General features: G+C 40.2%; 2 protein-coding genes across 4 annotated transcripts in view; one reads left to right on the forward strand and one right to left on the reverse strand.

The window, feature by feature from the left end:
* Positions 1-3,158, reverse strand: part of idua (alpha-L-iduronidase) — a 197,593-nt gene extending 194,435 nt beyond the window's left edge. Inside the window, exon 1 of the mRNA XM_059965064.1 lies at positions 2,744-3,158. Coding sequence (XP_059821047.1) covers positions 2,744-2,910 — 167 coding nt within the window. The 5' untranslated portion in view covers positions 2,911-3,158. The remainder of the gene's footprint in view (positions 1-2,743) is intronic.
* Positions 3,159-3,273: 115 nt separating this feature from the next.
* LOC132390830 (protein regulator of cytokinesis 1-like) overlaps positions 3,274-24,184 on the forward strand; it is a 40,881-nt gene continuing 19,970 nt past the window's right edge. For all 3 annotated transcript variants that reach the window (XM_059963372.1, XM_059963373.1, XM_059963374.1), the window contains exons 1-11: positions 3,274-3,361; positions 3,687-3,819; positions 10,723-10,845; positions 14,891-15,124; positions 16,042-16,212; positions 16,318-16,458; positions 16,902-17,049; positions 19,983-20,119; positions 22,612-22,707; positions 22,851-22,997; positions 23,247-23,336. In XM_059963372.1, coding sequence (XP_059819355.1) covers positions 3,348-3,361; positions 3,687-3,819; positions 10,723-10,845; positions 14,891-15,124; positions 16,042-16,212; positions 16,318-16,458; positions 16,902-17,049; positions 19,983-20,119; positions 22,612-22,707; positions 22,851-22,997; positions 23,247-23,336 — 1,434 coding nt within the window. In that variant the 5' untranslated portion in view covers positions 3,274-3,347. The remainder of the gene's footprint in view (positions 3,362-3,686; positions 3,820-10,722; positions 10,846-14,890; positions 15,125-16,041; positions 16,213-16,317; positions 16,459-16,901; positions 17,050-19,982; positions 20,120-22,611; positions 22,708-22,850; positions 22,998-23,246; positions 23,337-24,184) is intronic.

Below are 24,184 nucleotides of genomic sequence, written 5' to 3' on the forward strand. Positions count from 1 at the left end.
ACTTTGGAGTCCTGCTGTATTCCCAAAAGATTAAACTTGCAGATTGAACCAGCAGTAATGAATACAAATGCAAATATAAGCAAGGCTGCAATGTTGAGCCTTTATAATGCCACATTTGGAGGCGTGATGGTGGCTGTGATTGTTGAGGTTCAATTCCATGTGAGTGTGTTTCCAATAGGCACCATGTCTGGTTTTGTCATATTAGAATGTATGGGAACGGGAGGTAACCATTCTTCGTAAATTGAATGTATGCTGTTCATCTGGAAGAAATAGCGGATTAATACCACCCATAAACCCGTAAGAAAGCTCAAATCACAGCTTATGCAGGTGAAAACGATCTGGGACTCGGGACGGCTACTGTTTACATGAGTCCCTGTGAATGCAGAGCTGTGTAATTCAGCCAGAGGAGATGCACAGTGGACACCCACATCAAGGAGCACCAGAGGTGTATCTGTTTGGGTTACCCAGAGAAACTGGTAGTAGCAAAACATTGCATTTGCAATGGCCATAGGGTTAACTTTGACAGCAGAAAACTACTGTGCTGCACCAAAACTACTGTACTGTGCTTTTGGGACCATCTGGTGAAGGAAGCCATTAAAATAAAATTATACAGGAAAAGAATTTTAGCAAAGATGGTCTCTCTCTAAGTAAACAAGATGGGAGAGCGAAAACCAGATTGGATGAGTAGTAAACGATCAGGAGGGACGGACGACAGAGTGTACATACCACGGGACCAGACATGCCCAGGCATCATCCCTGAGGAAGATGGCAGAGTTTGTCATCAAAACGTCAGTTAAAATCGATACCTGTACTCGGCTGGAAGCCTGAGAAGAGTTTATTCATGCATCACTTAAATTCCATCTGCCAATGTTCCTCCCAATTTTATAACTGATCTATATCCTGCTGTAGTCTTAGACAATGTCCCTAGCTAGCTACATTATTAATCCTTGCATCATCTGCTGACTTCCCAAATTCACATCTCAGTTGTTTATATTACAAACAGCAGAGCTCCTAGCATGAAGCCCTAACGTACATTATTCCTCATGAGAAAACCATCCTCCCATCACTACCCTGTACCTCCCAACACCAAAATAATTTTGGAACCAATTAGCCAGCTCTCCACTTGGATGTGCCTTAACCTTCTGAATAGGAAGGTCCATGTGGGACCTTATCAAATATCCAAATGAAGTCTATAGAGACAACATCTGCTAATCTGCTTCCTTGGCCTCTTCTCTTCCTAATGGACTGCTAGTGCCCGTGCTTCATGACCAGAAGTGTGGGCTGAAAAATCTCTCTACGGTACACAATTTTATGTATACTTTGACAAGAAAATGAACCTTCGAAGGAGGGTCATACACATTTCAGAGTTGCCTTAAAAAAAACAATTGGTTAATCTACTTGGATTGTGCTCAAGAAATCTGAGGTGCACACTACATGGATAGGAGCATATTGGAGCCCCATAGTCATTAAAGGATCAGGGTATTGAACACATGTGTCAATGGGAAGTTGAAAAATGTCCAGTACTAATTGTGAGTAAACAGGCACTCACATTAAATGAGATAGCAGAATAAAGACTGCTGAAGTTTCAGACATTTTCAAACTCACTCAAGAGACCTTTTAACTGTAATTTGAAATTTTATTTAAAAATTGGGGAGTGCCAGTAGTGAAACATTTGAACCAAGAATGAATGCAGTTATATTTTATCATAGTTCTGCAAAAATACAGACACCAGCCAATTGAAAAGAAATCACTGGGATACAAGAGGCTCTGTAGATACTGGAAACCTTGAGCAACACACACTAAATGCTGGAGGAACTCAGCAAGTCAGGCATGATCTGGAGAGGGAAATAAACAGTAAACACTTTGGGTCAAGACCCTAAATCAGGATTGGAAATGAAAGGGGCAGAAGCCAGAATATGAAGGTAGGGAGTACAAGCTGTTAGATGATAGATGAAGCCAGGTGAGTGGGGTGCAATGCAAGGCAGCAAAGGAAAGACATAAAAAATACTAGGAGACCCATCAATACAGGGTGTGGAATATAGTGTTCAGGGATAGGATTAGAACAGCAAAATGGAATGGCAACGAGGGTAGATGGAAAAAAAAACTGTGATATGTAACCAAAGCAAACCAGAACAATTTCTGTAAAGAGATTAGAGCTCATAGAATTGAGGACTACATTGCAATTGAAATTGCTTTTTTTTGAATTGCCACATATACCAAGATATAGTGAAAAACAATTTTGCAAGACATTCATAAAATTCATTTCAAAACAAAATATACTGATATAGTACAAGGTAACTCAATAGTACACAGAAGTTAGAGAGCATGTTCAGTGTAGGCAGACAGGTGCATTCAAGATCTTATGACAGCTGGATAGAAGCTAGTGGTGTTTTCAAGATTTTGTTTAGGTGCCTCTTGGTGGTGAGGGGGGAGTTGATGGGATTGGACCATGAAGAGTGGTCCTCATGGATCACGTTGCAGATGGCAGAAACATCAAAGTATGATATGTTGGATACAGATGCTGGTGGGGTGACAGGTGAGGTCAACGCGACCTATCACTGTCATTCCAGTTGAAGCGAGATTCACCTGCATCACTTCCACGCTGGTCTATTGCCTTTCATGCTAACGATGAGGCCTTCAATGAGCATGAAATCCTTTTGAATTTAAATATCACTCTAAATCCTTCACACGGCGATGGTCTAAATATGCTGAAGTGTTTACAAAGCAAAATTAATTAACCTACCAAAATCCTGTACTCCTCCAGAAATGTTTGAGTTCTTTTTGTGGCTTGGAAGCATCCACTACTACTGAGTAATATCGAGGTCCATATTGTTCTGGGCGTGTAGAGCAGTAACAAGTCATTATACAGCACTGCAGTGCACTCACGAGAACCGAAATCCTGGGGTTCATGATTAACGCAAAAATAATTAACACTAGAAGCTTAAAAGTCGTGGTGAGACCAAAAAGACACTTGGTGTCTGTTAGAGCAAATTTAGCGATTGGCCATTTGACAGCTCCTCTGCTTTCATGGCCGCTCTTCCTTGTTGCTACACATGATCCCAAACCGAGTTACTAACAATCCAGCAGACGCCCTTAAATCACTTAAAATCATTGAAAAGCAAGCCACAACATTACTTCCCTCAACAACTTGCCGCGGCGTCACATGATCACCCCGGCGGCCGGAACTCCCCGTTTGATTGGCTCGCTGCTCGACCTTTGCCCTGATTGGACGGCGCCGGCGACGTTCCTGCCTTCGCGCCGGTTTTGCTGGATTCAAATTTGAGTTGTTTCCGCTGCGGCCCTTTAACGGTGTAAATTTCCTCTTGCTCCGGTTTATCGATTGCAGTATGACCCGAGAGAGGTGTGTGTTTTCTGTTTACTTAAGTGCAGAGCAGTGGGTACTTCACTTGTATTTTCGTGCAATGTGTTATTTCCAACTCTGTAGCACATCCCAAATCTCTCCAACTACAGTATGTGGTTATATCTCGGCCAGTTATTTGTTGTGAAGTTGATGTTGGTAGGACCGGGTAAAGGCTCCTAAACCCCACTGGTCTGAAGTAACTTCTTAAACACTTTAGAAACTGGGAGGGTTGATGAAAACCTGCGATCAGATAGTAAGTTTTTTTTTGTGATCCCTTTAAGAAGTTGAGGAGTATTTGGAATTTAATTTGTGTATTTTATTTCAGTGAAGTTGTGGCCTCGGCTATAATCCATCTGCTGAACATTAAGTTGGCAGCGCTTCAGGATGTCTGGGATGAGATTGGCATTATGGAAGACAAGCGGGTTCAGCGGATATCATCTGTAAAGATGCACATAGAGGTAACCTTAAAGAAATATTAAAGGAATTCTTTGCCTTCCAACTGGTTAGACGCAGATGCATATAGAGTTAATTAATTAAATTGATGTATTTTAGGACGTGGAGTTTTACAACCTGAATTTTCAAAACAAAAACCTAGTGGCTTTTTACAGGCATTGTGACTTAAAATAGTTTTAAATGAATGCTATGGTTGACCTTATTCAACGTTGCTAATACTGCATCTACCCCTTCTCATCCCTGTACCAAACTGACATGGTACTGTTCTAGGTAAAGCACAGCCCTTCTCTGTGAAGTATGCAAACTCTAAATGGATCACAACCTTCCTCAATCTGGTTATTTCCTTTACATGATTCTGAGGATTTGGAAGTAATATAATCATGAATTAAAACAATTGCAAATTCATGAGCTATTAGACATGTTCCAAGTGTGTGTATTTTGCAAAAGTAACAATAATTGAAATAATAAATTGATAAGGGAAGAGTAGAATATTTGATTTATCAGAGATTAGTAAGGCTTTCAGCAAGGTCCTGTGTTGTAGGCTTTTATAAAGGGTTAAAGCACAAGGAATCCAAGGTGCATTGATAAACTGGATCCAAACTTGGCTGGGCAATAGGAGCCAGAGGTAGTGGTAGCAGTGGTGTACTATTGATGCTAAGGCCTTTGTGGTTTGTGACACGTACAGATGAGTTAGATGAGAATATATGTGATCTGATACACAAGTTTTCAGACAACACAATAGATGAATTAAACTGGTAAAAAAAGTTATCTAAGAATGTGATAGACCAGCTGGAAAGTTGGGCGGGGTGATGACGTATGGTATTTAATCCAGATCAGTGTGAGATAAAGCACATTGGGATGTTAACTTTTGGTAGGCCACAAAATAAATTGTAGTGACCTTCAGGATCATTGCTGACTTTCATAACTGCCAGAAAATGACAACACAAGTTAATAGAGTAGTAACGAAGGCATTTGAAGGCACAGTGTACGAATTGGCTGTGATGTTGCGCTGTTGCATTGGTTAGGTTGCAATTGGAGTATTGTGTACTTTGTCAATGTGGTAGTAACATGATGCTGAAATGATTCACTGGCATGGAGGGCTACAGTTGGAAGGATTGGATAGGTTGAGTTTATTCACATTAGTAGTGACCATTCAGGGTTTATAAAACTGATGGCAATATGTTGGCCTTATTTACCAGGACGTGGGAGTTTAGAACTTGGAGTGGAAACTAGATGGGAAAGGCAAAGGAGGGATATGTGTCTAAGGTATGACAATGGGATTGGTATTATAGTCCCGTGTTCCTCAGGTGGTTCAAAGGGCTTTTTTATTTTTTGTTGCTGTATGTTTCTAAAATAAATTTTATAATCCCTTTTAAAAGTGTTTTGACTGCTGAGCAAAGTGAATGATTTACCTTGAAGTTGGTATGTTCATGATAGAACAATGGATGCAGTGTGTATGGATTTGGTAAGCTAGTTGACAAGGTTCACCATGGTAGAATCATCCAGACAGTCAGGAAGCATGGGATCCAGGGAAATGTGGCTGCATGGATTCAGAATTTGCTTGCCCACAGAAGGCAAAGGGTTGTAGTAGATGGAGCGTACACTACCTGGGGGTCAATGACAAGTGGTGTTCCACAGGGATCTATTCTGGGACCTCTGTTGTTTGTGATTTTTGTATAAATTACAGGGGGAGTAGTAAGTTTGCAGTTGACTTGAAGATTTAGTGTTGTGATTGAGTCACACAGATGAAGTAACTGGGAAATATGGAAGTCCTTACCCGCACAGTGAACCTTCAGGAGAGAGAACTGGGCGAGGAGGAGAAGTTGTGTCATTACTCCAACCCTCTTCTCAACCTTCAGTTGGAACTGGGACTTGAGACAGTACATGGGAAATATTTGACCCTTATCATCTGTTTCTGAACTAAGGCTTTAAATTGGTCAGTGAATTGCAGTAGGCAAATATTCTTGCATTTTAGAATTTTGGCTATTGATTCCTTGTTTAAAATGCGCATAGGATAGGCCTTGCATTATTAAGTGGCAATCTTTCCGGTCTACAATGCAAACGCCATTAATGCATGTAGTCTCAATATAATTGGTAAAGTACTGAAACAACATAGTTAACTCATCAGTCAGTTTTAAGGCTCTTCTTGCTTTTCTGGTGGATAAGCTCCATAATCCACATATGACTAAAACTAGATTCCAAAAATCGGTACTGTGCTCTGAGCTTTGTTACAAAGACTTTTTTTTCAAGCGGGAATTCTCAGAGCCTTGGAAAACAAACAGCATTCACACTACACAATATAATCAACCCATAAAGCCAGACTAGAATCAAGTTTGTCATAAATCCCATGGGACTGCTTAAGAGGGGGAGAAAGCTATTTTATTGAAGAATATCACAAACATAGAATAAATTTCCCTGGTCTACAATACAAATCTGTCATTAGTTATGGCTCTGTAGTCGGAACAGAGGGTCTTTTCATGACTGTTTAAAATTAGTTTTATTATTATTTTACTGCGGAAGCTACCTTAAAACATTGGAGCAGAATTTAGCCTACCATTCAGTCTGCTCCACCATTTGATCATGACTGATCCATTTTTCCCCTCAACCCTATTCTCCTGTTTTCTCATAACTTTTCACACCCTGACTAATCAAGAACCCATCAACCTCTGCCTTGAATACCCACCCTTCACAGCTGCCTGTGGCAATAAATTCCACAGATTCATTGCCCTCCGGTTAAAGAAATTCCTCTTCATTTCCACTCTTAATGGACAATCCTCTATTCTGAAGTTGTGCTGTTTGGTCCTAGACTCTCTTCTTTCCCCCCCCCCCCCCCCCCCAACTAGAGGAAGCATCCCCTCCACATCCACTCCATTTAGGTCTTTCAACATTCAATAGGTTTCAACGAGATCTCTCATTCTTTTAAATTCCAGTGAGTACAGGCTCAAAGCCATCAAACGCTCCTTGTATAAGCCTTTCAATCCCAGAGTCATCTTTGTGAACCTTCTTTGAACCCTCTTCAATGTCAAAACATCCTTTCTAAAGTGAGAGGCCAAAACTGCTCTCAATACTCGAGTCCTCACCAGTGTCCTATAAAGCCTCAACATTACATCCTTGTTTTTATATTCTAGTCCTCTTGAACTGAATACTAACATTGCATTTACCTTCCTCACTACTGACTCGACCTGCCAGCTAACCTTGAGGGAATTCTGCATGAAGACTCCCAAGTCCCAATGCACCTCAGATTTTTGAATTTTCTCTTTTTAGAAAATAGACTGTGCTTTTATTTGACCCAATACGCTTCCTGACACTATTCCATCTGGCACTTCTTTGCCCATTCTCCTAATCGAAGACCTTCTGCAGCCTCCCTGCTTCCTCAGCGCTACCTGCACCCTCCTTCTACCTTCATATCATCTGCAAACTTGGCAACAATGCCAAGTATTCCATCATCCAAATGACTGACATAAAACATAAAAAGAAGTGGTACAAATGCCAACCCCAGCTGAACACCACTTGTCGTTGGCAGCCACTCAGAAGAGGCTCCCTTTATTCCCACTCTTTGTCTCCTGACAGTCAGCCAATGCCCTATTTCTGCTAGTATCTTTCCTGTAATACATTGGGCTTGCTCACCAGCCTCGTGTGTGGTGCCTTGCCTTCTGAAAATCCAAATACACCAGATACACCTTTTTCTATACTGCTGGTTATTTCCACAAAAAATTCTAACAGATTTGTCAGGCAAGATCTTCCCTTAAGACTATGCTGACTTTGGCCCATTTTATCGTATGCCTCAAGTATCCCAAAGCCACATCCTTAACATTTGACTCCAACCACTTCTTCCCAGCCACTGAAGTCAGACCTCTCTCCCTCCTTGAAGAAGTGGGGTGATGTTTGCAATTTTCCAGGCCTCTGGAACCATGTCAGAACCTATTGATACTTGAAAGATTATTAATGCCTCCATAATTTCTTCAGCTACCTTTCAGAACCCTGGGGTGTAGGCCATCTGGTCCAGGTGACTTTTCTACCTTCAGGCCTTTCAGCTTCCAAACATAGTCTCTCTAGCAATATCAACTGCACTCACTTCTATCCCCTGACTCTCAAACATTTGGAATACTGCTAGTGCTTTCGGCAGTGAAGACTGAATACTTGTTCAGTTCCTCTGCCATTTCCTAGTCCTCCATTAATGTCATTTTCCAGTGGTCCAATATCTACTCTCACCTCTCTACCTCTTTATATATCTGAAAAAACCACTGGTATATATCTGAAAAACCATTGGTATCTTCTTTGATAATATTAGCTAACTTGCCTTCATATTTCATATTTTGTTGCTTATAGCTTTTTTGGTTGCTTTCTGTTGGTTTTTAAAAGCTTTCCAATCCTCTAACTTCAGTTGCTGTGCTATGTGCCCTCTTTCTCTTTTTGCTGTCTTTCACTTCCCTTGTCAGTTGTGGCTGTGTCATCCTGCCTTTAGAATAGCACTACTACTTTGTGATGTATCTATCCTGCACCTTCTGAATTGCCATCGGCATCACTGCATTTCTGATATCCCTGTTAGTGTCCCCTTCCAATCAACTTTACCGGCTCCTCTCTCATGCCTCTGGAATTCCCTTTACTCCACTGTAATAGTGATACTTCTGACCTTTACCTTAAGGTTCCTAATCAAATCTGGTTCATTGCGCAACACCGATACAGAATAGCTGATCCCCCAGTGGGCTTAACCACAAGCTGCTCTTAAAAAGCTATCTCATTTGCATTCTACAAATTCTCTTTCTTGGGATCTAAAATCAGGACCAAGCTGATTTTCCAGATCTACCAGCATATTGAGAACCCCCATGACTACTGCAACATTGCCCTTTTGACGTGCACTTTCTATCTCCCATTGGAATCTGTAGCCCACTCTTCAAAAGCCTGTACATCAGGGTCTTTTTACCTTTGCAGTTCCTTAACACTATTCTCAACTATTCTACATCTTCTGATCCAATGTCTTTCTAATGACCTTATTTTGTTTTTTAACCAATAGAACCACACCACCCCCTCTGTCTAACTGACTTTTCTTTCAAGACAATGTCTATCCTTGGATGTTATGCTCCCAACTATAATCTTTCAGCCATGACTCAGTGATGCTCTCAACATTATACCAATCAAACTTTACCTGCTCTACAAGATCATCTTCCTTGTTCTATATACTGTGTGCATTCAAATCTAATACCTTCTGTCTGGTATTTGTCACACTTATTGATTTTGACCCTCTTTACGCTGTAACTCATCCCACTGACTGGAATTTTGCCCTATCATCCGCCTGTCCTTTCTGACAGTCTTATTACACACTGCCTTTGCCTGTGTACCAACTGCCCCATCACTCAGTTTCCCATTCCCCTGCCAAATTATGTTAAACACTTCCCAACAGTTCTAGCAAACCTGTCCACAAGGATATTGCCCTCCCCCAAGACTCGGCTGCAACCCATCCTTTTGATGCAGGTCATGCCTTCCCCAGAAGTGATCCAGCAATTAGAAAGCATGCACTAGTTCCTCAGCCACACATTCATCTGCTAGATTATCCTATTCTTGCTCTCAATGACACAGGCAGCAACTCAGATTAGTACCCTGAAGATTCAGCTTTCTATCTAGCACCCTAATCTCTCTCTACAGGACCACCTTCCTTTTCCTACCCAAGCCATGTGTCCAATATATACCAACACCTCTGGCTGCTCACTCTCCACCTTTGGAGTGCCAGGGACCCAATCTGAAACTCCCCTGGCACCTGGGAGGCAACGTGCCATCTGAGTGTCGCTATTAGGGCCACGGAATCTCATGTCTACTCTAACTATGGAATCCCCTATCACTACTGCAGTCCCTTCCTCCCACTTCTCCAATCCTCTGTGTCAGAGACCCAATTGCTGCAGCCCGTCCTGGTAAGTACACCCGCACAGTGGTATACTTGTTGTTGAGAATGGCCCGCAGGAATACCCTGCCTACTTCCTTTTCCTCTCCTGACTGTCACCCTGGTACCTGCCTCCTGCAACTTAGGAGCCACAGGGCAGTGGTCACTCCCATCTATCATCAGCTCAGTTTCCCATACGAGCCAAAGGTAATTGAACTGCAGCTCCAGTTCATGAACACGTTCTCTGAGGAGCTGCAGCTCAGTGCACCTGGTGCAGATGTGGTCATCTGGGAGACTGAAGGTCTTCTAGAATTCCAGTGTCTACATGCAAAGAACACAGCATAGCCCCGGTATTAGATTCATTGCTCTTGCTGATGAATTGTGATTTGATTGGACAGCTGGAAAATGCCAAAAGGCTGTGAATGCTCCATTTTAAAATCTTAATCAAAGACCTGTGAGTAGCCTCCTCCCTCATTCCCAATTCAGCTGGGCTGCTAGGATCTTCAAACCCAGACACATGCTGTTCCCTGACCATAATATTAAATTGAACCAGCGCACTGCAATCGCTGTCCTTATTTAACCACGAGATGACTGCTTGTGTTTCTGTTGTATTTTTATAGCCTGTTTCAAACAGTAACATGCTGAAAGCCTTCCACTAGACCCTTCCTACCTTCAAACTCCATGCACAATGTTTTTCTTTATACTTGGCTTGCAGCTATGTCCATATAGTTATTGACAATTTGAGCGAGTGGAATTGTCGTGCCTATTTTGCCTGTATAGTAATGTTCCCTAAATGTATTCATGAAAAGTTTGACACCAAGTTTTAGATCTTCAACTCCCAAAGAGTGGATTACTCTCTATTCCTTTAACCCTTAAACTTTCTAAGATCAAATCCTTGTAATTTAACCCTTGGATATTGGGTAAAAATTATTTTTCAGTACATGTAAATGTTACCTAATTTTGTTTTATGAAGAAATAATTAAAACAATCCCTGACTTTAGTAATCAACATTTTTCTTCAATCTTTTTGACAGCAACTTCTAGATCAAATGATTCATGAGGAGGGTCTTTTGAGAGAGCATTTAAAAGAAGCTATTGTGGATTGGCAGGAGAAGCTGCAAGTTTTATGTTCTGAACTTCATTTAGATCCTTATAAGGTAATGTACTCTATAATGTGAAGATTTTTGAATCGCAGTGAATAATTTTTTTTCCTATTAGACCTTGTTTGCTTAGTTTAACTTGCTGGAAAAAGACTGATGGAATTTGGGATTGTGGATATTCCCAGAATTCCATAAGGCAGATAATTGTGTCCTTTTGGCTTAGTCCTGGAAAAATGCTCGTTTGAGAGGGCGTGAAATCCATTGTTAGGCTGATTTTACTTAAGGCTGCTGACAGTCCTTTTATCCAATATAATTTTTGGGTGACACTAACCTGGCCTTGTTCTTTGCTGTGATCAAGTTCATTAGTTCAAACCTTTTGTATTTAGTTACATTGGACACCTAGGGGCATGAGGGCCTGTTCAAGTCTACATTTTTGTTGAGCATTTTAACTATTGTCAGTTGTTTTATTTATTTATTTTTCTTTCTTTTTGTGTTATTAGTCTTTTGCACACTAGTTGTCTTCCCTGTTGGTGCAGTCTTTCGTTGTTTCTATTATAGTTATTGGAAATTGAGTACGCCCACAAGAAAATGAATCTCAGGGTTGTATTATGTACTTTGATATTAAAATTACTCTGAATTTTGTGCTTCAGTTTCCTTACAGCATTTTCCTGGCCGAATTCTTTCTTTTCAAAAAGCCCTGAAAATTTATCCTATTCATAATGAGCTTAATCTAATGTTGAGTTTAGTAAAATAAAGCATCCATCTGGTTAACTTTCTCATCATCTGATGAGAGAAAATGCAGGAAATCAAAAGGTCGAGCAACATCAAGATGAAAGGAACAACTGAACTGATGTGGATTGATCTTTCATTATAATTGGCCAATTCTGACATGTACTGGAGTGACAAGTTGCCTGAACTTTGTTGAATTTAGTAAGCTCTGGGAGTTGTCAGAAATTAAGTTGTTTCTCATATTTCTGTCAAGCAAAGCCCAGTAAGACCTCTGTTAAAGAAGTCCAAATGGTAAAGTGATTAAAGTAATAAGAAACAAACACAGGATCATCAGTCGTCGATCTGTAAAGCTGTGTTCTTTTCTCTCTGCACGTGTTGTCTGACCTGTGCATTACCAACACTGTCTATTTCAGATTTTCGGTGTCTGCAGTCAGAACAAAAACAGCCACTTCTAGAAAGCTGTAATGAAATTGGAATATAAAACAGTAAAGAGACAGTCCAAAAACTTTTCAACTGGAAAAGTACGACAAGGAGGATGGAAAGAATGGAATGTCTGCAATGGGTTGGCGATCAAAGTTTGCAAGAAAGTAATTTTTTAAAAAGCTGAGACAAAAGGCAAAAGACAAAAAAACTAGTGTAACCACAAAGGGGCAGCCGCATCGATGGGTGGAAAAGTAGTTACTTGAAATTGTATTGTACCAAAGTAGTCCTAGAGGAATTAATAGCACAGAAAGCTGGTACTTCCCAGTGTGTGATAACTTGCATCCCAGAGTACTATGGAGGTAGCTATGGAAGTAATACATGCATTGGTTATGATTTGAAGGAATTCTGTAGCTTTTTGCAAGGTAAGAAATGAAATGGTATATGTACCCTCCTAGCAAGAGGATTTGACTACAGGACGAAGGTTGCCTTTCAGCATTGTACAGGGCCATGACAAGACCACTCCTGAACTATTGTACACAGTTCTGGGGGTGCCCAAGAATTCCAGTGGAGTACACTACCATTTCAGTGATGTAACAACCTCTCACTCAATGTTGATAAGACCAAGGAACTTCAGGAGAGGGAAACCAGAGGTCCATGAACCAGTAATCGAAGATCAGAGGTGCAGAGGGTCAGTAACATTAAATGCCTGGGTGATACCTGCCCTAGATTTATCATATAAATATAATTGCAAAGAAAGTACGACAGTGTCTCCTCTTCCACAGGGGTTTCTGGAGATTTAGCATGCCATCAAAAACGTTGGCAAACTTCTATAGATGTGTGGTGTAAATTGTGCTGACTGGCTACATTAGGGCCTGGTGTGGGAGCACCAATGCCTTTGAGCGGAATATCCTACAAAATGTAGATTTGGCCCAGTACATCATAGGTAAACCAACCCCCCCTCCCCCCCCCCCCCCCCCCCCCCCATCCATTGTGCACATCTACGTGAAGCATTGCTGTAGAAGAACAATGTCCATTATCAAAGCTTCTCACTACCTAGCACAGGCATGGGCAAACTACAGCCCGCGGGCCATATGCAGCCCGTTAAGCTTTTTAATCCGGCCCGCAGAACTTGATGAAATTATATTAATAAACCTTGTTAACGTTTTCTCCCCGCAATTCTGGCGTTTTCCCAATAGATGACGCACTCTATATACATTGACCTTTGTTGAGGTGCAGCGTATTACTCCACATTTGCACTTTACTTTGTGACCTTGTGGCGACCCATTTCCTGGCACATCCGAACCGGCTCACAATTAGCCAGCGTTCCGGCTAAGGGAGATAGCCTGCGGGGATTTGCGAGCACAGAGCTCCGCATACCGGCGCGCTCTCCCTGCCTTGTCATTGTGCGGGTCGTTGTTGAGTTTTGGCACAGGGGACAATTGAATAAGAAGGAGCAGGACAAGTAGACTTGCATCTCCTACCGTTTTTGAAATAAAGACAGTCAGGAGGAGAGTGATGATGATAATATCTTGAAGGATAACAGAATTTTCAGTGCTTTAAAATAATAACTGTTACTATTAAAAAAAAGCTGTATTTTATTCATTTAATTTTCAGTGTTTTAAAAGTCATTTCAATAAATAGCTAAATACCATGGGACTTCAAAGACAGATATTTTGTTGTAATGCATTTGTTCATTTTCAATTGAAACTAAAGCACATGTTTTCTACATATCCCATGATATTTTATTTTCTCTTATGAGGTGTATTACCAAAACACTCCGTCCATCTGCTCCTGGTCCGGCCCCCCTGTCAAATTTTAGAACCCTTTGTGGCCCTCAAGTCAAAAAGTTTGCCCACCCCTGACCTAGACTGTGCTGTTTTGTCACTGCTGTCTTCAGGTAGAAGGTACAGGTGCTTTAGGACTCTTGCTATCAGGTTCAAGAACAACTACTACCTCTCAACTATCAGGCCCTTGAATAAAAGGGGATAACTACACTCATTTTCTTGTTGTTTTTTGTTATTTATTGCCATTTATTTTATCTGCATTTACAGCATTGATTCTGTTTACAGTTACTGTTCTATAGATTTGCTAAGTGTGCCCACAGAAAAAGAATCTCAGGGTTGTATGTTTTTCTTTTCTCCCACACAAATATTCCAAAGCAACACTCTCTGCAACTCCTGTCCACTCTTAACCCATCAATCGCTCCCTGCCTCATTGCCTCATGTCACTTTTCCAAGGAATAGTAGGAAATGGCACACATGCTTCCTCCACCACCACCCCAACCTATCTCTTTCTATCATTCACAAATGCACATTCACTTGTATACTTCTAATTCAGTATATTCGGTGCTTGACAATGTGGCCCCTTCTATATTTAGAGAGTCAAATGATCGTTTTATTAGCACTTTGTGGAACATCATTAAATCGGCAAAAAGGAATCTTAAGGCTCTAGTCACCTTTCACTTTAATTGGGTCTTACTCCAATTCTGATGTCTGTGACTCCCTGCTTTGCTCTCCTGACAGCCAAGCAAAACTTGAACAGCATCCCATATGGACGCGTTGCAGTCCTCATGACTGGATACTGAACTTGCGTTTAGACAACTAGTATTTTCACCCTCTTCCGCTAGAGTGGGTGTTTTACAACTTTATCTTTTTGTTTTAATTTAATGTCATGGTGGTATAACTATGGACTGCCATGTCGATGTCTACCTATTAGCCTATCTAGAGGTACAGTACATGAATTCCATTTTCATGCTTGGGACTGTATCTTCCTATGCCATGCCTTAACTAATGTTACTACAAACATCAATTGTACACAATAATTGTATCTGATTCCACCAACTCTGGCAGTGCACACTTGTGAGAGCTCACTAGTTCAAAATTTAACTGTGGCCATTGTAATAAGGTAACTAGTTACAACTTGAACTAAATTGTGTTCATTAATCCTACAGGCTGATGAAAATTCTACTCCACTTCAAATGGAAAAAGAACTCCGAGATAAAGTGGATGATTTACTTAAAGAGAAAGCTGTTCGAATGAAAGAGTGTGAAATGCTTCAAAAAGAAGATCAAGCTTTGTGTACAGACCTCTGCAAGACTCCTTACTATATTCCTACTGGCAAAGTTCCTTCCCTCAAAGAACTTGAGGAACTTAAAAACCACATCTTGAGTACAGCCAAAGAAAAGGTGTTATAATTATTTTCAGTGTCCTCTTCATACTTTGCAACTGCATCTATGAATCATGATAACAATGGTTAGCAGGTTATTTGAGGGCAAGGAAACAAAAAGGAATTGCAATTGATTTTGACTTTCCATGATAAGGTTTTAAAGGGATGTTCCTGATCTGTATATTTGGTAATTGAATCTGGTCATTGGAAATGATGAGAGCAAAACTTTGATTCTTTTCCTTGATTGAGGTTTTTCAAGGTTGCATGTTGCTCTGTCAAATCTATGCTTTACAGACAGGAATGTATTCTTGGGAGTCAAATTTAACATTGTATTGAGTGCAATGTTAAATCACCTGTATTGATGATGATATGTCATTGAAAATTAAATGGCAGGTAGAAATAGTAGGAATAGAGGGATGTGCTCAGATCAGTGAGTCTCATCAGAATGTATATTAGTGATTTTTATCTAAGGGGAACAATTGTAATATTTCTAAATGCTCTGACAATACTATGAGCAGGCAGCAAAGACAATTCAAGCTTGATCATTGTATTTTCTCAATACTTGATGATGACTTCTGTCTGAAAAGGGAAAATATTCTAAAGTGATTTCATTATTTGCTGGATTGCAAATATTTTTGAATATGTTAGTTCAAGTTGAATATATTAAGTATTCAAACATTTTCTAGTTAATATATGTTCTGAACTGATCAGTACTTCATCCCATTGATATTTACAGAGCAAATGACCATATCAGGCTTAATGTGAGTTTAAGAATTCTGCCAGGCTTTTCTTGTCAGCCATATTGTGCTTTGATGTACTTAGCTGTCCAGTGTAATCTTGCAGATTTAAAATGACGTTTGGATCTATTGTATCTGTATGCTTGAGTATATCGGGCCTTGACTCTACTGAAGAGTCTTGATGCCTTGCTTTCCCCAGGAACGCCGTTTAGCAACCTTCTTGGGACTACGACGAGAGATCACAGATCTTATGGCAGACATTGATCACATTCCTGATACTACATTTGAAAAAGATGCAGTTCTAGAACAGGAGGATCTTTTTTTCCTTTCTGATGAAAACATTAAGTCATTAGAGGTACTACGTAAACAGGTCAGTGTTCTAGTTTTTTGGGTTTTAATGAATATTTAAGTTACTGAATTAAAAAAAAATGACTTTGTATAATTGGTTTCTTTTTATTAAAATATAAAATTGCAGTTGTTGATGAGAAAACAAGAGATGATAACCGCACAGGAGTCTCTGAAAGAACAGATTTGTTCTTTGTGGAATACATTGCAAATTCCTATAGAGCAGCAAAGCATGGATACAACAGGCTCCATATCCGAAGTCAATGCAACGGTGTGTGTTGAATCTTCATTCTTAAGTATTGTTTCTGCTATTCTTGTCATTTTGACGAATGGAAAGGAGCAGCACAGACAAAATTGCAATTGCTATGAATAATTCTTTTCAAAAGAGAAGTTGGATGTCTGCATCCATAATGTAGGCTTTTAGCTGATCTTTTCTAAAAGTTATTTTATGATGGAGAAATAACAAAGGCAACAATAGGTTTCACAACTGTATTTCATAATTGTGCAGATCCTGACCCAGGTCCATGTAAAAGATGAATGTAATGTGTGTTACTTATGTCAGATGTTTTCATAACTGGAAGTATTGTCCTTTCATCCATGAGTGATTTGGGTTCCTCTTAAAGGTGATTCAATGCATTCAAAAGAACTTGTCCTATACTGTAGTTTTGCGTTAATCTGTTCTGTGCTACATTATAATTCCTCAATGACTTGCAGTTGCAGCAGACCCTTGAGCAACTTCAACAAATGAAGATTAAGAATCTGAAACGAGTCATCACTGGGCTTCGAGAGAAGCTGCATGCTTACTGGGATAAGTGTCTCTACAGCCAGAAACAAAGAGAAGAACTTGATTTCCTGCAGAATGGTATTTTAGCATTTGCTCTCAATAGCCCGTTGTCTGACCATGTCGTAGTTTTGGTAGGTAGAATAAAACTGTGGACTATTTGCTAGTCTATATATGGAAAGAATTCAGAAATCAAGTGCAAAGGGATTTGGGAATCTTTATTCAGGATTCCCTTAAGGCCAGCTGTAGGTTTGCTATAGTAATAAGAAAGGCAATTGCAAAGTTGGTATTTATTTTGAGAGGATTGGAATATGAAAGAAGGTATGTACTACTGAGACATTAAGTTGTTGGTCACACTGCATCTAGAATAATGAGCAATTTTGTATCCAAGGAAAGATGTACTGGCCTGGGGAGCATCGGGATATTCAGAAGGATGATCCCAGGAATTAAGTATTTAGTATGAGTGGCATCTGACTCCGGCCCTGTACCCTTATAGAGTTCAGAACAATTGTGAAGTTGACAGTAACTCAAATAACCATGCATTACAACTGTGGTGTGCAGAAGAGCTTCTCTAAAATCAACATGTCGAACCATGAAGTGGATGGATTATAGCAGCAGACCATGAAAAAGCACTAATGGCCACTTTATTAGGTGCAGAAGATACTTAATAGAGTGGCCGCTGAGTGCAGATATTGGGTGAGAGCTCAAACTGCTTTCTCCTTGCCCAGCTATACAGTATGTATGGTGTGAAAATTAGTTTGCATAGGTTAGACTTGTCTCCCAATGATTATAGCTCCCCAGTGCAAAGCTGCTGTTCTGTCAATAACTAGTTGACATATTTAAAGGCCAAGGGAGCAGCCACTGTGAATGGTGGCTCAGTGCAGGGTTATCTGCAGTCATTGTGAATAATTTTAAGGCACACAAATTTTTATTCTGTAACTGTCAGCATAAACTTTGCCCAAGCGCCAGGGTGCTGAGATTTCGGTTAATGGAGGTGGGAGGAGAATGCAAGCAGTGAAATGATGTTCCTGTTTACCATGGCTTTATATAGGGATGCCCCAGCAATACGAGGATGCACACTATTAAAAGAAACAGTTAAGAGGGCAATGCTGGAGAGCAGAAATCGAAGGATGTGTCCTATGAATGGATTTGGGATTTTTGGACCACTGAGTTCTCTTCTGGCTTGAAAATTACCTTATACAAGAGGGACCAATGGCTTTGAGCAGATTTGATGGTGCACCTAGGGAAAGTTTAAACTAAATTGGCAAGGGTGTGGGCTGGGATACAAAGCAGCAGAAAAGTAAATGAGAGTTCAGAAGCTGATACAGAAGTCAATTGACAAGATGGGCTGGAGGAGAGAATGGTATTGAATTACATTTACTTCAATACCAGAGGCCTAATGGGTAAAGTGAATGAACTCAATGCGGATAGATGCATAAGACTGGATGTTGCATCTGTTACAAAGAACATTGCTAAGGAAGGGTCAATGCTGGCAACTTGGTGTTTAGGGTACAGCTGCTACAGGCAGGAAAGAGACAAAGTCGCATGTTTTGATTAAGAAGGCTGTCGCAATATTGGCCCAAGATGGGATTGCTGAGGGGTTATCTAATGAAGCCTATGAGTTGAGGTGAGAAATGGGTCGTCATATTATTGGTACTGTACTATGTGTCACAAATGGCTAACATGAAAGAGATTAATATTTAGGGAAAGCTACAAGGATAATAAGGGTTACCATTGTAGGGGATTTTAACCTATCTGTTGTATAGACTAGGACTGCCACAGTTCTAAGGATTTAGATGGGGTAGAATTTAAGTGTTCAGGAAAGCTTCCTCAAGCAAAATATGCAGGGCCCAACTAGGAAGACAGCAAAGTTGGACTTTAGAAATAGGGACTTTTGAATAGGGTGTCAATGAAGGAAGCACTTTGGGGCCAGTGCATTGTTCTATCAATTTTAAACTTTATGGAAGATAACAACTGGTCCACAAGTTAAAACTTTGACATTGAAGTATGGTGAATTTTGACAGTACTGGTCATGCAGTCTTGCAAAGTTGATTGGAATAGCTTGTTGCAGACGAGGGCATTTGGAAAGCGGGATGGTTTTACAAGTGAGATAGCAAACATTCAAGGTCTGCATCTTCCTGTTAGACTGAAGAGGGGGGTGGAGACTTGCAGATGTTGGTGCTCTTTGTTAAGAGCAGACAATTATAAACATAGAAAACCTACAGCACGATACAGGCCCTTCGGCCCACAAAGCGGTGCAGAACATGTCCTGTCCTTAGAACTACCTAGGCTTACCCATAGCCCTCTATTTTTCTAAGCTCCATGTACCTATCCAGGAGACTCTTTTTATATTAAAAAAACCCTATCGTTTCCGCCTCCACCACTGCCGCCAGCCCATTCAATGGACTCGCCACTCTCTGTGGGGGGGGGGGGGGGGGACAAACTTACCCCTGACATCTCCTTTGTACCTACTTCCAAGCACCTTAAAACTATGCCCTCTTGTGCCAGCCATTTCAGCCTGGGGGAAAAAAATCTCTGACTATCCACACAATCAATGCCTCTCATTATCTTGTACACCTCTATCAGGTCATCCCTCATCCTCCATCACTCCAAGGAGGAAAGGCCGAGTTCACTCAACCTATTCTCATAAGGCATGCTCCACAATCCAGGTAACATCCTTGTAAATCTCCTCTGCACCTTTTCTATGGTTTCCATGGGATTAAAGAGAATCTCCAGAAGGGGGATGGAGGAGTATACTTAAATCAGGAGGGCAAAGGAGAGCACAAGATTACTTTAAGAGAGATCCAAAGAGATTTCCCAAAATAAATTTAGGAGGGAAAAGAGTAATTGTTGAGCGAATGGTCCTCTCAAAGACTGTAGAGATAGGTGAAGTCTCTAATGAATAATTCTACTCCAGTAGCTTATGGAATACTGCACCTTCCTAACAGCAGTTCAAGGTGGAGTTTTTTATTTTCAGGTTTTGCATGCTTAATGATAAATTTATCTATATACAGACAAGTTCACAGAAGAATTGCTGCAAGTGCATGATGAAGAGTTGGTAAAGATCACCCTTTACTATGAAAAGTACCAAGAATTATTTGAGAACATTGAAAAATGGGAACGTTGGTGGAAGTCGTTCCTACAATTTGAGGTACTATACTTTGCTTCCTAATCAAATTATAAAATCTAACCTTGCTTCACGCATACTCGAGGGTGTTCTTTATGTAAATATTAGCCATTTCAGTGCCTACTGCAGTCTTGTCTTTTTTAACAGCATTATCAAAATGTATTTAAAAAATTGCATTACATTCACATTTAGAGTATATTCTCCATTGAAGGCTCATTTTTCTTGTCACTATTATTTGGAAAGTAAGTCTCTTGGCAAAAGGAAATTACTTAAGTTAATTTTGACCTTAATCCCTAGAGAAAAATGACTTATTGAGACTTTTAAATAATGATAACAAACATTTCTCTGATTTGATTTGTGTCTGTATTTGGTGTACCAAGCCACTTTCAATTGTGACTACAGATGTAATATCTGAAGTGTTCCTGGGTACCAAACTCGCTGCAATTTTAAATGCAAGTTTCATTCATTGTAAATGATTATGCAATTTGTTTTAACTTGAGGTTCAAATGCTGTGCAATGGTCTGCTTAAGTTTAAATTGCTTGACAAATGTATTATTGTATTCAACAAATTAGGGTGGTGTAGCAATGTGCTACACACAGCGCTGAAATAACGACATACAGTCAGTAAGTCATTTCGAGACTAGTTTATTCAAACTTCGCGGTGCTGGCATTTAAATCCCTAGCACCCACCCTCTCCGGGCGGAAATGACGTCGGAGGTACATTACCAAAGTCTTCCCCTGCGCGCTGGCTATTTATGAGCCGGTTTGCCTGTGCAGAAAGTGAGTCGCCACAGTCTCCCATTTATTTGGGATCCTTTAACATTGATGTACAGAAGGATCTTTAGGTGCAAGTCCTTAGCTTCCTGAAAGCAACAAAAGTGAGTAGGTTGTTAAAGAAGGCATATAGCATACTTGCCTCATCGACTGGGGATTTAAAAAAAGGCAAGTTTTGTTGCAGCTGTATAAAGCTTTGTCTAGGCCACAAATGTTCTGGAAGGTCACACATGCTTTAGAGAGGGTAAGAAGATGTTCGTCAGGACATTACCTATATTGGACAAACCTGGATTGGTTTCTGTGGAACATCAGAGGCTGAGGAGTAAGTTGACGAGTGTATAAAATTATGAGCAGTATAGAGGTTGGATAGTCTTTCCCCCTGGGATGGAAATGTCAAATACTAGATGGTATAGGTTAAAGCTGGGAGATTGATGCATCATCAATAACTCTCTTAGACGTGAGGCGAGATATCGGCTTTTATTGACTGGAAGAAAGAACAAGCAGCAGTTGACCACCATGCTACATCCTGGAGACTGAGAGGCAGGGCTCAGGCCCCAATCGCCTTTATACTGGGATCAGTGGGAGGAGCCACAGGAACAGTCAGCGGGGGGCGGGGGGGCCGTGTCCAGACAGGTATATGTAGTTCACCACAGAGATGGAAGCTTAAAGCAGATTTGAGGTGAGCCTTCTGTTTACACAGTGATCATCATTATGTGCCGTGTCATATAGATGTGGGCAGTCATGGTCCTTCCATCACCATGATTGTTCTTGTCAAATTTTTGTACAAAAGCGGTTTGCCATTGCCTTCTGGGCCGTGTCTTTACAAGACTGGTGACCCCAGCCATCATCGATACTCTTCAGAGATTCTGTCTTGTGTCAGTGTTTGCATAAACAGGACTTGTGATTTGCACCAGGTGTTTCACCCTTCCCAAAGGTGACCTGCAGGCTAGCGGAGGGAAGGAGCGCCTTGCACCTCCTTTGGTAGAGGCATGTCTCCACCCCGTCACCCACAGTGGTAGATACCAGAAATGTGCTACTGGGAGGTGGTAGAAGCAGATATGATAGCACCTTAAAATGGTGCTGAGCCACATGAGCAGGCAAGGTTTGGAGGGATGTTGTCCATGTGCACACAGATAAGATTAGTTTAAAGGAGCAGTCCTTAATGTGTATGCCTATCACAAGTCCAATTGGCATAGACATTAAGGACTGTTCCTCTTTTGTTTTCTATTTGACTTTCTGCTGATAATCTTCAAGGCAATTTTAAAATGTATGGTAAAGCTATATAAAGCAAAGTCAACAGGTGCGTTTTGGAAGGTTTCCATTTTTTTGTTTCAGTGCACTTATGAAATTTTTCCAGTCTAACTAAAAGATCCTGATATATTAGAACTATATTTTAAAATGGGTTGCTTACAAATGGTGAATTCAAGATCTTGAACAAAGTTAATGCTTTCAGTTGCAATAGGATCTAACATACCCAGTTATCTCTCATATGGTTGAAGTTCAGACTCTCAGTTGGCTAATTTGATTCACAAATGAAAGCAAAGGTCTTCCAAAAGGTGTGTAATTTGCTCGTGAATTTATATCACACTACACAAAATAGTCTACTGCTTGATAGCTAGTAACAAATCACTAATCACTTCAAATTTTGAAATCTACAAATGAAAAATGGTGCGAAATGATTGTGTTATTTTAACATTGACTTTAAAACTGAAAACATTTTTTTATGGATTTGACTTGTACAGAAGAAGGCATCCGATCCAAACAGATATGCTAATAGAGGTGGGACTCTACTGAAAGAGGAAAAAGAGCGTACTCAACTCCAGAAGAAACTACCAAAGGTAAACCTATAAATAGGAAATGCCTTCGCATATCAGTTAAAGTTTTCTAAACCATGTTCGTGCTACTTGATAATTTATTGCTTTTATTTTTGTTTCCAAATTTCCAATTCTATTGATAAGGCTTAATTGATTTTTTTTTCCAGCTGGAAGAGGAACTGAAATTAAATATTGAAAAATGGGAAACTGAGCAAGGGCGTCCCTTCATGGTTAATGGTCAAAAATTTTTAACTTATATTGCAAACCAATGGGAACAGCATAGAATCAAGAAGGAACAGGAGAAACAAGAAAGGGTATGTCATTGGATTTGAGCAATATTTCATGTTGAAAATCTAATGTGAAGTTTGTACATTTTAACTGACCTTTTTTTAAGATAAATGACACTTAAAATAATTTGCTATTTAAGTTCTAAACTTGATATTAGCTGAATTTGATTTTTAAAAAAATTCTTGTTCATATTTAGTTCATAAGATGTGTGCTTTCATTTAATACATGGAGCTAATTGTATGGAATTAGATTCTTGTCTTCTGGTCCTTTTCCAGTGTATAAAGAAGGATGAAGGGCTTGCCTGTAAAACTCCTTTAAAGCGGCCATTGGGCCCATCAAATACGCCACAGAGCAAATTCAGAAGGGTGAGTAATGTTTTGACCTTGTAATTGTAGTGGTTTATTCAATTTGTAGCAGGCAGAAAAAATTAAGAGTTTGATTTTTCCATTCAGTGTGATCATGACAGATTTGCTCCAGTCTATGCCATTTTGCATGTGGTTCTGATCTTTCAATTTATGTATCTACTTTCTCTAAAAACTTCCAATGATTTAGCCTCCAGAGTGTTTCTGGATAAAGAATTCCAGAGACTCGTTAGCCACTGCCAAACCAAATTCTAATATCTCTTTTTACGTGTCCACCCATTTTCTTGTACCTTTGACCTCTTGTTCATGATTCTCCCCCTAGTGGTCTTCTGGTCTTTGGCGTTTTGTATGTTTCAACATGATTTTTTCTCTCTCCTTTTTCTGGTCGAAAGAAGGAGATGTAACTTTGGCTACACTTGAGACCAACCCTCTGTTCCAGTAATTAGTCTGGCAAACTGCTGGACTGCCTCCAGTGTCCCATCTTTCCTCGTATGAGGGAGCTAAAACCATTCAGGTGTAGCCTTGCCAACAACCTGTATAATTCTAACAATAATTCCTTGTTTCTAAACTCTAACTTTCTTGCAATGAAAGTCAATGTTTCTACATGTCAATGTAACTACAGTGTTTGCTGTGCTATTCTGTTAACCAGAATGCCCAGATCTTTTGTACTTCACTCATTTACATCTCATTTAGAGAAGTGTTTTTTTTGTATCTTTCACTGAATTGCATGACCTCACTTCCCCCTCACTAAGCTCCATTTGCCAAGTTTTCACTCACTAAATTTATCTATCCTGTTGAGTACAGATATGCTGATTGTAACATGTCCTTCCTGCTCTTCTGGTGTTGTCTTC

The sequence above is a fragment of the Hypanus sabinus genome, chromosome 3 (genome assembly GCF_030144855.1).
Source record: "Hypanus sabinus isolate sHypSab1 chromosome 3, sHypSab1.hap1, whole genome shotgun sequence".
Taxonomy (NCBI): Eukaryota; Metazoa; Chordata; class Chondrichthyes; order Myliobatiformes; family Dasyatidae; genus Hypanus; species Hypanus sabinus.